This window comes from Solenopsis invicta, chromosome 16, assembly GCF_016802725.1.
Source record: "Solenopsis invicta isolate M01_SB chromosome 16, UNIL_Sinv_3.0, whole genome shotgun sequence".
Taxonomy (NCBI): Eukaryota; Metazoa; Arthropoda; class Insecta; order Hymenoptera; family Formicidae; genus Solenopsis; species Solenopsis invicta.
In genome coordinates, this window is record NC_052679.1 from 1,702,686 (window position 1) to 1,716,952 (window position 14,267).

Consider the following 14,267-nt stretch of genomic DNA (forward strand, 5'->3'; position numbering starts at 1 on the left):
TAGACAACCGTTTTCGTAAATTTCTTTAATCATTTCATAGGTTTGTATTATAATCTTATAGAATTTAGAACAAAATTTAAAATTCCATTGTGTTTTTCTAATAAAGTGCACTAAAGTATTTTCACTTTGATAGTAATATTGTAATTTGTGTATATACTCATACACAATGCTTATTTATCACTATAGTACCCTCGCACTTATTGTCTAGCATTTGTTATAAATTTTTAGTTAGTATTGCATTTTTGTATAATTTTCTAAAATGCTTGTGATTAATTTTTTCGTTTATTACAAAAGATCTACAACTTCATTGAAAATGTATTTATTACATTTAAATTTGTAACGTAAATTCGAGAAAATTTGAATTCAATTTGTATCTGACTCAAGGGAATTCGAATCAATTCAACAATGGTTCAAAGCTTCCTTTCGATTCAATCTCAAAAATGCTTTATTCGCATATCTCTGGTAAATATATATTTGTAATAACAGTAAAAATAAGATTTGTAATTATATATTAAATATATATTATAATATGTATAAAAACTGTCGGAATCAAATTAAGACTACGCCAAAGCATTTGCGTGAACATTTTCTTTATTTTGAATGAAAAATTATTCTGAATGTGAAAACACAGATTTTTTTATTTCACATTATTATTGAATTTGCTCAATAACGTCACAAGTAGCACTAATTTGTAATTTTATGCATCAAAATTAAATATATATTCTGATTTTAAAAAGTAGGGTGTAAAATAGGCGTAAAATATGCCTTTAAAATAGAGTGTAAAATAAGCGTAAAATATGCCTTTAAATATACAGTTTATATATCGTTTAATCATTTACTATTTAAATTAACAGTAATTCAATACCAAGTCGTTCTCATTTATCTCTTAATCTTATAGCAGCATAGCCTAATATAATAATTTTATATTAGTTGACAAATTGGTATGCAAATTAAAAAATATGTATACATATACATACAAATAGATGTGTGTGTGTGTGTGTGTGTGTGTGTGCGCGTGCGTGCGTGCGTGCGTGCGTGCGTGCGTGCGTGTGTATTTGATTTACAAATTTTTTGAGTAATTTTTTATTTATCAACATTTAAAATTACAACATATAGCAAAATCAAGATTTTTTATTTATATTCATCAATTAGATTTATTGCATAGATATAGTTTGGTTAGTATCAAACTTTTGTATTAATTCTAATATACGATCGTATAAAAGAGATTTAGCGTCGATTGCCCATGTGAAATCTACGTGATTGAAAAGTTTATATGGAACTTCTTCAATTAGAACATTGGATAAACGTTTGCTAAGTTCACGCACATTCTGAAAAAAAAAAAACATAAAGAACAGTATTAATAAGAAATTAGTTAAGCATACAAAGAATAGAAAAAATCATTCGATTAAAATAAATCAATTATTTTTCTTTTACATTTTGCATTGCATTCAATCGGATTCTTTTATACTGTTAACAATTATACAATCACTACTTCGTCATATTTGTGTAGAAATTTTTCTGTCGTTTTTACTTGTGAGTAAAAATTAAGCAATTAAAAATTAAGAGTAATATTATTACCTGTTCTCTAACAACCACATCATTTGCTCCATAAAACATAACTATGGGAGCAGTAATTTTTTTGAGATCATAACTTGGGGGCGTTTTTTGTTTATATCGCTTATAATTTTCAGCTATCCCATAATCATAGTTTTGAAAATCATCTGCAACAATCGTGCATCTAGAAATACTTATCCAAAATTTTTAAATATGTTTGAAAAAAAGAACTAATTATATATACATGTGCGTACAGTTATAAACTTGCAGAAAATTGTAAATTTACATTTTTTAATGATATTTTAAGCGGCAACGTGCACGCGTCCATCGGATATTTTAATTTCTTAACATTATGCGTCAATTAGAATATTGCTTTATATAAAAAGGAATACTCACTCGTCTTAATATTTTGGTAATAATGCTCAAATGCTTGTATAGAAGTACCGGCAGGACAATGAGAAATCAAATCTGGCAGGCTTGTCTACAAAGAAATAATTTATATAGATGAAAAACCTGAATGTAACTAATTACAGGAAAGGGATAAGAAGAGGGGAAAAAGCCGTCACAATAAATTTATATAATTATAAAGAAAGTTAAAAAATTTATATAATAAAAGGTATTTAATGACTTTATAGAAATCGCATTAAATTGGATTTTGTGTTATGTGATGTAACTTACAGTATTGAGTTGTGCTGGATCTGCACCGACGATTAAGAATAATACAGTGATGCAAATACTCTGAGTTATCGCATTATCATTACATAATATTCTTGCTGTTGTAACGGTTGTTAAAGATTGTGGAAAAGCATCGTATATTTCATGCTTTTCTAGAACTTCCTGGAGCATATAAAACGAACATTCAAGTGTTAGTTCGTAATAGCTATCAATATTGTTAGCATATTATTAAGTGGTAAAAATAATGATTGTTTAATCTTCGATTGTATTTTAAATACTACTGCTTGTAATAAAAAGTCGCAGATTTTAGCGTTTACCTTCACTATTGGCAAAGTATTAACAACTTCAGTAAATGTAGGTGATACTTCGTTCCAAAAAGCAACTGGAGCCAAACATATAGCCATTTTTATCTTTACATTGTATTCTGGTTTTGTTGACAAAAGAGCGAATAATGAAGTAGTTCCCATTGAATGACCAATATAGTATAAATCTTTTTGCCCTGTATACTTAAAGATGTAATCGAACAATGCCGGCAGATCTTTTGTTCCAACCTCGTGAAAGCTGAAAAAAAAGAATTACGATATTTTACAAAAAAATATTTGCTCACTTTCTTCCCCTCTTTAACAAATATAGGCAATCAATTTACAAGAAAAGTGAGAAAAGGAGTGTAACATGAAAAAATGTATGTTTGTGTTAAAAAATAAAAACCGGGTAAGTGAATTACTATGGAAATGCGCGTTTACAAGACGTGTTATAAGTTATGAGCATCCTTCCTTCATTTTTTATATGTTTTTATTGCAATTTTCTTTATAAATTCCCACATTTATATTCATATCATTAGATTTATTCTATTAAATGCGAGTAACGATAAATTCATCGTCTTACTCTTAGTATACAAATATATTACTCATTTTTAGGCAGTATTTAAATCTTTTCAGTGTAAAATAGTTTTTCAAACAGGGTCCAATGTTTTTTTTACAAAATAATTTCTAATGTAAAATTTTTAAGAGTTAAGTACCTGTATTGCCAAAATTTGCGATCGTATATCGTCATATTCACATGTGATCTACAATAAGAATTTCCCCTCATATTTCCAAGCCATACATCATATCCTTGATCTGCCAATAGAAACGCTATAACAGACAATAACGAGCTAACGCGCTATATGTGCAGGTTGTGCCAAACTCGGCAAAACATGAATCGTTATTTTTTTTTAATTTAAAATTACATTTTTCAAGCGTCAAAAACATTTTTTATATTTTTTAAAACTTAAATTACATGTTACATGTAATTTAAGTTTTAAATAAATTACATGTATAAGAAAAAGCATTTTTTAACTTAAAATTCATACTTCAGTGATTAAGCTTCAAATTTTATTTAATTCAAGTTAAAGGATAATTAATGTTTTATTATTCCTTTATCTCTTTAAAATCTAATATATTTGCAAAAAAATTTATCTTTAATAGTTTGTAGCTTGAAAGTTTTCATTAGTGGGTGAGTGTAAAAGTTTTAATGAGTTTTCAATAAACGTTTATAACATTTTTATTTTAAATGCTGAAATTAATTTATTAGTAACTTTTGTTGAAATTCGTAGATATCTACTAAATCGTTTGTATCTGCTAAATTGCTCATATTGTCATCATCAACGGATCAAAGGATCGTTTAAAGTGTGATTTGTCTTCACGGTTGAAATCACCTCGTTTAAATTTATCGATTCATCTTTCGCAGGTTGAAATTAACACAGCATTTTCTCCGAATACATAATAAATGTTTTTTTTTACGTTATTTCAATTTTGAATATTTGTTTCTCTCCGCAATTCATAAATCATCATTACATAAATGAAGCCTTTCTTCATCTATCTTCACTTTTCTTTAAAACTACCATAATTTAATCGAATTTGGTCTTTTTTAAATGATAACAAATAATGTTGCTTTTTTAATCATATATATTAATATGTTTATTAATAGTGCAATAAAAAATCAATCTATTGAAAACTTGTCAGAACTTTTACATTCACATCATAAAATAATACTAAATATACTAGTGTCTTGGCATTTTTGTATTGAAAAAAGTTCGTTAAATTTTAAAAAAGAACATATTTACAAAATCAAAACGACATCGCTCATTTTTGAACTCCAAGATTTTTAAGTAAAATTTTTTCGTAAAACGCTACATGATGAAATTTCACACGGTGCTTCGAATCGACTCGCGCGTTACATTACAACTGCGTTACACGCATCAGTAAATACATACCAAGATCTTTTTTGGGACCATACAGTACCCAGATATCAGATGAAGCCACAATACCATGCTGAAAGAATACAATTCCCTTCTTTGTTTGATTTTTCAACAATGGACTCCCAGGTATCCTATGTATTATTAAATTATAACCATCGTCTGTTGTAACATTATGCTCTTCAGCAGGATAATCATATTGTTCTACCAGGCCAATCTATGTAAAAGAATAGTATATGTAACATTCATCAAAATATTTATACGTTACTCAAAGACTGTCAACGATGACAATTTAAGATAGTCAAGTTATACAACTTAATTTATATTTATTATAGAGCTACTAAAGATAAATACAAGAAACTGAATACAATATATATATATTGTATTCAATTCCTTGTATTTATCTTTAGTAGTTCTATAATAAGTAAATACACACACACACACACACACACACATTTGATTAAAAACGATTTGTTACTTACGAAATCCAATACTTTTGCATTGATCGTCATTCTTTCGGTTCGATCCATTCTTCTTACTCTGATTAAAGCAGGATCCTTAGGAAATAAAAGATTTAGCAATTCGTCTTGAAGAAATGACATGTCCTGCCAGAATTGCGATTTTCCTTCTGAGAATGTCATAATAATTATAAGTGCAAAAAGAATGGATTTCATATTTGTTGTCATTTCTAGATTGCAAAGTAGATAGTAAGGAAAGCCTTAATTGTAGACAATGTCACTTGAAATACTTTCCGTGAGACAACTTGCTCCTGTGCAGTAAATGCAGTCTGCAATAAGAAACAAATGTACGATAAGACTGATCAATAATTATTTAAAAATGTTATTTTAACAAAGTTTCATTTTTCCATTGCAGAAATAATAAAAATAGTTACATATTAAAAATTCCTACTGGATTTGAAAATAATAGTTAAAACACTTAATTACATGTATATTTAACGTTGATGTTTATAAATTTTTCAATCAGCAATAGGAACTATTGATATCAAGTTATTCTATAAAAATAAGTAAGTCAAAGTAAAGTCAGATGAAATAAATTAGCTGTGGAATTCAAAGCTTTCATGTGTATAGTATATGTAAGAGACATTAGTGAAAATGGGTACTAAAGTAGGGGGAAGAATAGATAAGTTGAATAATTTTTCAAGAAAATCATTCATACTGTATTTTAAGAACAATTTTTCTTATCCAAAATATTTGATATCAATGTATTCTCATTTAAGAATAAACATAAAATATTGCATGAAATATTTATCTTTCAATGACCTTATCTCAATACTGTTTTTTATAATTTATTTCTAAATATATTTTTAAAAACCTGTATATAAGAAAATTTCAGTAAGTTGCTCTTTCAATAATCTTACAACCCTATATATAATAATAATATATAATAATAATAATAATAATAAGATTTACAAATAATACTCCATGAACATTCAGATTTCCTAAAATTATGCAAATAAATCAAAGTGAATAAATCCTTTGAAAACCAAAATTAATTCTACCATTTAGTACAATTCTTTAATAAAAAGTTTATACAAATTCTATGTTTATATATAAAATAACTATATACATATGTTCGTTATTTACAAACTTAAAGTTAATATAAATATATTTTTTATGTGTGATATACTTATCGAAATACACATCACATACTCGTTTAAAAAAAATTAGAAAATAGAATTAAAAGAAACGTTTTTAATCGCGTATGACAGAGAAACTTTAAGTATTACGTATTATATATAGCGATTTGCATGCTTATCGTAGCTCACAGGTATTCCAAGTGTGCGCCTAGTATAAGAGATAATATAAAACTACGAGCAACAACCAGTTGCATTCATCGAAATATATACTCTGCAACGTGTGCAGTGAAGAAACTTGAGATTTTCACCCTTCCATATCGTTTCCTTTTATCTTCACTATTTCATATATAAATAAATTTTCAAAAGCTTTTTAAAAACCTTTTTTCTTCACTCCTTTAATCCTGTATTTTTTCAATAAAATATAATAAACTTTTAAAGATGTCCAAATATCGTTTTAACAGATAACAAAGATTATGATGAAAAATATATGTTGTAAAATTTTCTCTTTATCCAAAATTTGTATGTACATTTTTTGTTCTTTTTACAAATTTATTCTTTATATATTGCAACATTAAGTACTGCAATTTTTTTATTATTATTTGTAGACTAATAACTGATATTATACAAATGTATGCATTGACGTCGATTGTAGATTGTAGGATCAAAGTCACCTGAAGTATTTTTATAATTTGATTAATTGACTTTAACCTTTCAGAATAGAATAGCACTTCCGCATAAAAAAGAAAATAAACAGTGACGCAATTAAACATAATAATTGTGGAACTTGAACTCATTATTTTCTAAGTCCATTTTTCACCAGTGCAGATTAACTTTGATCTCTGTTTAATTTACACTTTATTCTTTACTGGGTTCTAAATATTAGAAAAAGATAAAAAGCAAGTTGAACTGAAATCAAAGTTTATTTATATCGATGGAAATAAACGTGAGAATGATCGGATTTTTTCAATATTATTGTTAGATTATGCACATAAATTGAATTAATTAAAAATGATATCAACGTACACGTGCAAGCATCCATAGCACGTATATATTACCGAACATAATGTATATATTACAGCAAGAAATAATTTATATTAAACATTTTAAAATAATTAAATAATGAAAACAAGGAATTGCGAGTCAAACGCGCTAGTTAGTGCGCATCAATAATAAGTAATATATTTACATAGTAATCAATACATCAACGCAAAACGTAAACACGTAGATTCGGACGCGTTTCAACTCGGAATTCCTTGTTTTTATTACTTATTTTTTTTTTAATATTGTCGAGTCCTCTCTTAATTTTGTTTTTTATTTTAAAATAAGTTAATTTTTAAGTAATTTATGAGAAAAGCTGCTACATTCAACTAAAAGGTTCAAAAAAAAAAAAAAATATTTCAAATTTTATTTTTCGTCTTTAATTATTTTATGATATAAGAAATAACTGGACCAGATATTACTCGTATATATAGTTTTAATTTCTCTTAGTACTTAATATTTTTACAGATATAAGCTCTTAAAATCGCGGTATTTTTAAAGAGTTCTTAGCCATCTGTATTCAAAAATCTTAAAAAAGTATCTAATTCACACTTTTATTTTAAAAATATTACATGTGTAATCAAATGAAAATGATAATCAATGTAATACCTCAGAATGACACAAAGATCTCAATAAAGCACAAACGCAAAGGATTGACGCTTATAATATTGCATAAATGTATAAACCTAAATATTATACGCATATGTACAAAGTATTTAAATATAAATATAAATGTGTATATATATTATATGCACAATTTAATTATTTAATTTTGTATGTACGTACGCGCGCGCGCGTGTGTATACACACATGCATACACACACGCAAACACAAATGTACATATACATAAAATATATACACATATTTTTTGCATCGTATGAGTATGTTTTAACTTCGTACTGCATATCTTCAGAAATACAAAACGTTTTTAAAAACACTGTTGTGTAATATTTAATTGTTTCGCATCTTGTCGCAATAATAAATGGATTAGGTTGACGTCAACCAAGTAGTTCAAAGTCTTCATCAGATGTGTCGTACTGACGTTCAATGTGCTCAAAGTCCACAACTGCACAAAGAATTATATTTGTATAATTATATTTGTAAATAAATTCCACTTTTTATTTACAAATCAATTATCGAATCTTTTAATCATTTTAACATAACAGATATAAAGGTTTATGCATATAAAATTGTACAAATATGCAAGTAAATTTTTTATTTTGGTGCAAAACCAAAGGTGAAAACAAATAACTATTAATAATTAAGTATATAAATCACAAAAGCATGTGTAAACACGCACGCGCGCGTATGCACGCACATATACACGTATACATATACATCGTCTCTTTTTTTATTCAGTAAAATCTATCTGCTGTCTTTTTCTATTTTATGTCAAAATATGTTAGAATAAAATATCCCATAAATTAATTTTTTACTTTAAATTGTATTATGTAAAAGAAAGCATTGTTTTATTTTAAAAGATATACTATATAATATTTTCCTTTTGAAAATTATACATTAAAAAAAAATTAATAAAAAACGACTAAAATATTTTTGAAAAATTGCTTTATTTTACACGTGCTTTTTGTATTAAAAAAAATGTTTATAAATATTAATTGATAATTTGTCTTTTTCAGAAGCTATAAGTTGCTATTTATGATTAAAACTAGATACTTACAACTGGAAGCTGCTATTGCTTCCGAAACAGCATCATCTGCTGATGACCAGTGTGCCAAACGCTCTGTACACAGTTCAAATAATGGTTGCTTTTCTGGTAAAATTAATTCCTCTTGCATTGATTTACACAAAGACATAAATTCCTTTTCTGTAGCACAAAAAAAGCACTAAAATAAAAAAAATTAATTATTAACATTTTATATCTATTAATATAATAACAATTAACATAATATTCACATGTAATTTATACACACGCACACGCATATATATATATATATATATATATATATATATATATATATATATATATATATATTAAAAACGTCATTGTCGCACCAATATTCTCTCTCCCCATCATCTCTCATCACACACTTCTTTAGCCTGTTCTACAATAGCAATAAACACAAGACGTAAAGTTGTAACATAAGAAATAAAAATTTTTCATTCGCTTACGAGCTCTTAAAATCACTTACAACTTTACAGTCTTGTGTTTATGGTATTGTAAAACAGACTTTTTTTTATACAGCAATTCTTAAATCTTTTTTTTCTTGTTGACTTTTATAATAAAAATCATATACTAACAAGCGCCACAGAAGGATCCATGCCTGTAATAGGAATGCGACTAGCTGATTTGCAGTGATATGTAATATCCATTTCAATTTCTTCTTCGCTTATCTTGTCTTCAACGCTACCTGACCTTTGGGTAGTATGAGGATCTAAATAGATCACCTCATCTCCTAAAACCATCTATTTTATAATATATTTGTTTGGAGTAGCTTTAATAAATTTTACATCTTTTTTTCTTTATAGAATGAGAAAAATCATAAAAGTTACAAACCTACACAGCCTATAAAATACAAAGCAAGATTTGGTTTTCCTCCAATTACTCCAAGAGATTGTGAAATCTTAAACGATGTCTGAAAAAATTGTATACATATATATTTTTTCTTTTGCATACACAAAATCTTAAATTTTACCTTGAGTCCATTAATATATACAGGATTAATTTCACTGAGTCCAAGACGTAGCGGGATTAATAATAATAAAGGCTTCCATTGGCTAGGCGCCTTTAGAGGAACTTCTCCATCTGCTTCTGCTGTTTCACCACCTTCTATTCTACATTGTTTCACTGTATAAAATTATTTATATTGAATCAAATAATATAAGATATAGTTTAATTATCATGTATTTTATTCTATATAACAATAATAAACAAATTTCTATATTTCTTAATTTTCCTCTCATTTGTATTTTTGAAAACAATTTTAAAAACATTTGGCAGAATCAATACATTAAAAGTGATATTTAAGTACTTAATTAAATTACAAAAAATAAAATTATCTAATTATGTGTAACTATAATATTACTTATTATTATTTATTAAAGATTGTTTATTCTTTGCTACAAAATAATGTTAATTCAAGTATATAATATACTTACAAATATCGTTAACTATTAATGTATTGTCTAATGCAACGTGTATAGTAAGAGAACTCCATTCATCATATACAATTAATTTTCTAGAAAAAAAGAAAAATACTGATAAATTAATTTTATTCAAAAAATTTATTAAATTTAATTTTATAAAATGTATTTTTTTCATAACATTTTATTTCAAATATAATTTTAAGCATATTATTAAAGGAGATTTTTCAAATCATATATAGCAAACAAAGCAATAGATTTTTAATAATAAATAATAAATTAAAATTATTATTTAACTAAAATTCTTTCAACAATACATACTTTAATACTTGTGCAATAGTATTAGGACCAAACCATTGTCCAACTTCTTTCCCCTCTGATGCACCTGTCAATGCAATTTGATGAATGGAAAAAGCAGCAGCTCTTTTATCCTCAAAACGACTTAAAATTTTTAAGTATGTGTTATTCTTTGTTTCTGGCATCCATTGCCAGTCTTTACCTATATCGTAAAAATAAAATGCTATATATTTATGTAATTTTTTTTTAATAATTACACACACATGCACACATATGCACATATATGTATGTAAATTCATACACAATTTTGTAACCAATAGGACAACTGGGAAAGTAGTCATTTACATACAAAAATAAACTATACTAATATAGAATAAAATCTTTTTGCATGAAATGTTTGAGAATAGCAACTTTGAAAATTGGAAAATTAACAATTCATTTACTCTTGAATGCTTGAACAATCTTAGATTGCATTACAAAATATATTGAACTTTTTTTGATAATGATAAGAAATAAAGATTCAATTATATCAAATTACTCAAATAATTAAAATATCATGAATATGGATAATTACCCAAGTGTAACGTAATTAAAGCTTGGGCCAAAACCATTTGCCCACATCTCAACATACAACCCCAACCTTTGTCAGATGTGAATGTAGAGTTGCAACCACCAATAGGAATAAAGCCTTTACGATAGGTAAACCATAGTTTGGATCGAATATCCCTGCGTATTGCATCAAGCTCTAAAATTTAATATCTTATAATCTCTTTCATTAAAAATATTTGCATTTTGATCATTTATTAGACCTTTTATAGCATTGTACTTCCTGCCAAGAATCCAGACTGGTTCGTCCGTTTGCGGTATATCTTCCGCTTCATCGGGAACATTTGGAGTAAATAGGGTATCCATTATTATTGTTCTCACAGTTAATATCTACAAAACAAAAGAATATATCATAATGTAAAATTTAAAAAAAAATTACTTATGAATTTAAAATTATGAATTCAATTACTATTGTTTTCGTATAAATTTACTTAAAAATATTTGAAACAATAGATAAAATATGTTTAATAAGCATTAACATATTAAGGTTAATTATCCTTTGTTATTGAAACACCTTGCCAATTATACATAAAGAGAACGCTCTACGTTATCGCTTAAAATTCTTATTAAAATAAAATGCAATAATTAATTAAATAATTGATTAGCAATTTATTCCATTTGTGTTAAGTAAAAGTTTTGTTACATAGAACCGTCTTGTAACATGTAATCGGGAAGATAAGGTTAGGGACATGAAAAAAAAATCCGTCTGCATATACACCTTCAACACACCCAGAAGCATTGGTCATCGCATTTGCGTCGTTCTTATGCGCGAGATTAGATGCGCCATTCGAATATAAGAGATATCGTTAAAAAGAATATCGCAAAATGATCGCAAATAAGCGTGATAATAAAACACGACTAATCTTTTTTTGTTGGGATTTGTCGTGTCCTTAGTGTCCAAATGGTTCTAGCTTTTTGATATCAGCCTATTATGAAAACACAATGTTTTATATTCAATAAGAATATCGAGTTCGAGGTTTCGACATTTTTCGAACGATTCGGAAACGATCAAAAACAGTGGCGAGTGACGTTTTCTAACGCGATAGACGAAAGCCATAAAGCAGAATGTAGCAGAATGGCAGATTGGCAGAATGAAGTCAACGACACGTCGCGTTGTGAAACTAGCAAAATGTGGGGCTTGAGGGTTTGTTCTTTTTACGAATTAGCAGGAATCACTAGAAATTGCTAGAATTTCTTTCTCACAGCTCGTGTGCACATGCGCAATTTAGCGAAGCGCTATCAAGCGCATGCGACTACCAGCGACGTCCATATTAATCTGTTTATGTATATTTCCAAATATTAAAACTTTCTCAAAGGCTCGTTTAACTGCGAAGATTTGTTATTTATATTTTAATTACAATCGAAATGGATTCTTATGTAATGCAGGTATAGTAGCTTGTAAAGTTGATAACATAGCATAATGTTGTATAGTATCAAAATCATTTTTTACTTTATGTTTTATTTCGCAGATTCGGCGAGTCTGGCTTAATCAGGATGGAGAAGCATTGGCGGTAAATGACAAACGAATATATTTTAATCAAAGATTACATCAATCGCGTGAATATTGTGTTTTTTTTTCTTATTTCATAGGACCTCTTATCCCTGCGACACAGTCATGTCTCGATACCTCAAATTGGATCAGAAACTGCCATAAACAAGGCCATGGAACACTTATCTGCTCCATTAGATGACCTGGTACTTTGCCACTTAAAGTAAAAATACATTCTTATAAAATTTTTTATTTAAATGTTGAACGATATGTTTCATATTGTCGCATGTACAATCAATATTTTGACAACTCTTTTTCTCCAGGGCTGCATCCGCTATGAATAAGAATGATCCATTGGCTATGTACAATTATCAGAGTTCAGCTGTACAATGTCTGGCAAAGATTCTACAAATACAAAAAGAGGAAAATTGGATGTTGCCAGTAATGAATGTAATGTGTCTGGAACTAAGATTGTCAGCAATTGGTGCAGAAAAATCAAAAAACAATAAAAATGTAAAGCATGGTGAAGTATTAGAGAAGTGCGCCGAATGCTTGATGGCTTGTTTTCGGGTTTGTGCAGCTGATAGTAGAAGTTCAGAAGAAGATACAAAACGATGGGGAATGCTAGCTTTGATCAATCAGTTACTGAAAGTATATTTCAGGATTAATAAATTACATTTGTGTAAACCTTTGATACGGGCCATAGAATCTTCCCCTTATAAAGACCACTTTGCATTGGCACATCAGATTACTTACAAATTTTTTGTTGGCCGGAAAGCAATGTTTGACAGCGATTATAAAGTTGGTAAATATTTTTCTATTTTATTTTTTGTAAATTGGAGCACATGCTATTTTTTGATCCAATAAATATTTTAACGATTTTTGGCTGGAGTGTGTACTAGTGCACACTGGTGCACATCCAGCTGCTGTTAGAAAAATCACTATTAGAAAAAACACTTTGTGTTGTATTGTTTCAGCTGATGAGTATTTGACTTACGCGTTTGAGCGTTGTCACATACAATGCTCCAAAAACAAGAGATTGATCTTGACTTATCTTGTACCTGTTAAGATGCTATTGGGCTATATGCCTAAACAAAGTCTCTTAGAGAAGTATAATTTAATGGAATTTTGGGAGCTGATGGAATCTGTAAGGAAAGGAGATTTACGTTCTTTAGAAGGAGTAATGGCAAAACACGAGGCTTTTTTTATAGACGCAGGCATATATCTAATCGTGGAAAAACTCAAACTGATCGCATACAGAAATTTATTCAAAAAAGTATACTTGGCGCTGAACACACATCAGATACCAGTGTTGAGTTTGCTCGTAGCATTACAGATGTACGGAATGGAGGATATAGATATGGATGAGACAGAATGTCTTCTCGCTAATTTGATATACGAAGGCAAGATTAAAGGCTACATATCTTATCAGCATAAAAAATTGGTTATATCTAAACAAAATCCTTTTCCACCGTTATCTACCATTATACCGTAAACTATCATAATTGTGTAACTGTAATCGCTGTTATTTTAACAATAAATTATTTTCTACGATGTTATAATATAATCTCAATGATAAGGAAAACGATTACTTTTCATTTTTTGTGTTAGAAAATTTTATATATTCTTGCTTTCCTCTCCCGTTAATTCCTTTCTGGATTTTTTGCTTGATA

The 14,267-nt window shown here is 27.8% G+C and overlaps 3 protein-coding genes across 11 annotated transcripts; 1 reads left to right on the plus strand and 2 right to left on the minus strand.

Moving 5' to 3' along the window:
* Window positions 1-1,059: 1,059 nt before the first annotated feature.
* Window positions 1,060-6,382, minus strand: LOC105198588 (lipase 3). Of its 5 annotated transcripts, XM_039458451.1 has the most exons (10): window positions 6,252-6,298; window positions 5,410-5,477; window positions 4,948-5,252; window positions 4,484-4,682; window positions 3,248-3,362; window positions 2,547-2,790; window positions 2,233-2,391; window positions 1,951-2,035; window positions 1,579-1,721; window positions 1,060-1,328 (listed from the first exon to the last, which is right to left on the minus strand). In XM_039458451.1, exons 3-10 carry the CDS (start codon window positions 5,149-5,151, stop codon window positions 1,155-1,157), a joined length of 1,323 nt encoding a protein of 440 aa, XP_039314385.1. In that variant the 5' UTR covers window positions 5,152-5,252; window positions 5,410-5,477; window positions 6,252-6,298; the 3' UTR covers window positions 1,060-1,154. The 5 variants fall into 5 exon arrangements, with proteins under 5 accessions (XP_039314385.1, XP_025987782.2, XP_039314384.1 ...); XM_026131997.2 differs by lacking the exon at window positions 5,410-5,477 and having other exon boundaries at window positions 6,136-6,382; XM_039458450.1 differs by lacking the exon at window positions 5,410-5,477 and having other exon boundaries at window positions 6,113-6,382.
* A 1,136-nt stretch (window positions 6,383-7,518) lies between these two features.
* Window positions 7,519-12,174, minus strand: LOC105196094 (cysteine protease ATG4B). 4 transcript variants are annotated; one of them, XM_039458452.1, is made up of 10 exons: window positions 11,749-12,160; window positions 11,309-11,435; window positions 11,074-11,244; window positions 10,524-10,701; window positions 10,218-10,297; window positions 9,755-9,906; window positions 9,616-9,694; window positions 9,360-9,514; window positions 8,779-8,944; window positions 7,519-8,166 (listed from the first exon to the last, which is right to left on the minus strand). In XM_039458452.1, exons 1-10 carry the CDS (start codon window positions 11,842-11,844, stop codon window positions 8,099-8,101), a joined length of 1,272 nt encoding a protein of 423 aa, XP_039314386.1. In that variant the 5' UTR covers window positions 11,845-12,160; the 3' UTR covers window positions 7,519-8,098. The 4 variants fall into 4 exon arrangements, with proteins under 4 accessions (XP_039314386.1, XP_011160142.1, XP_011160143.1 ...); XM_011161840.3 differs by having other exon boundaries at window positions 7,852-8,166; window positions 11,824-12,174; XM_011161841.3 differs by having other exon boundaries at window positions 7,852-8,166; window positions 11,835-12,157.
* A 158-nt stretch (window positions 12,175-12,332) lies between these two features.
* On the plus strand, window positions 12,333-14,179 carry LOC105196093 (PCI domain-containing protein 2). 2 transcript variants are annotated; one of them, XM_011161839.3, is made up of 5 exons: window positions 12,333-12,491; window positions 12,575-12,616; window positions 12,696-12,817; window positions 12,918-13,399; window positions 13,572-14,179. In XM_011161839.3, exons 1-5 carry the CDS (start codon window positions 12,471-12,473, stop codon window positions 14,087-14,089), a joined length of 1,185 nt encoding a protein of 394 aa, XP_011160141.1. In that variant the 5' UTR covers window positions 12,333-12,470; the 3' UTR covers window positions 14,090-14,179. The 2 variants fall into 2 exon arrangements, with proteins under 2 accessions (XP_011160141.1, XP_025987785.1); XM_026132000.2 differs by lacking the exon at window positions 12,333-12,491 and having other exon boundaries at window positions 12,569-12,616; window positions 12,696-12,800.
* Window positions 14,180-14,267: the final 88 nt, after the last annotated feature.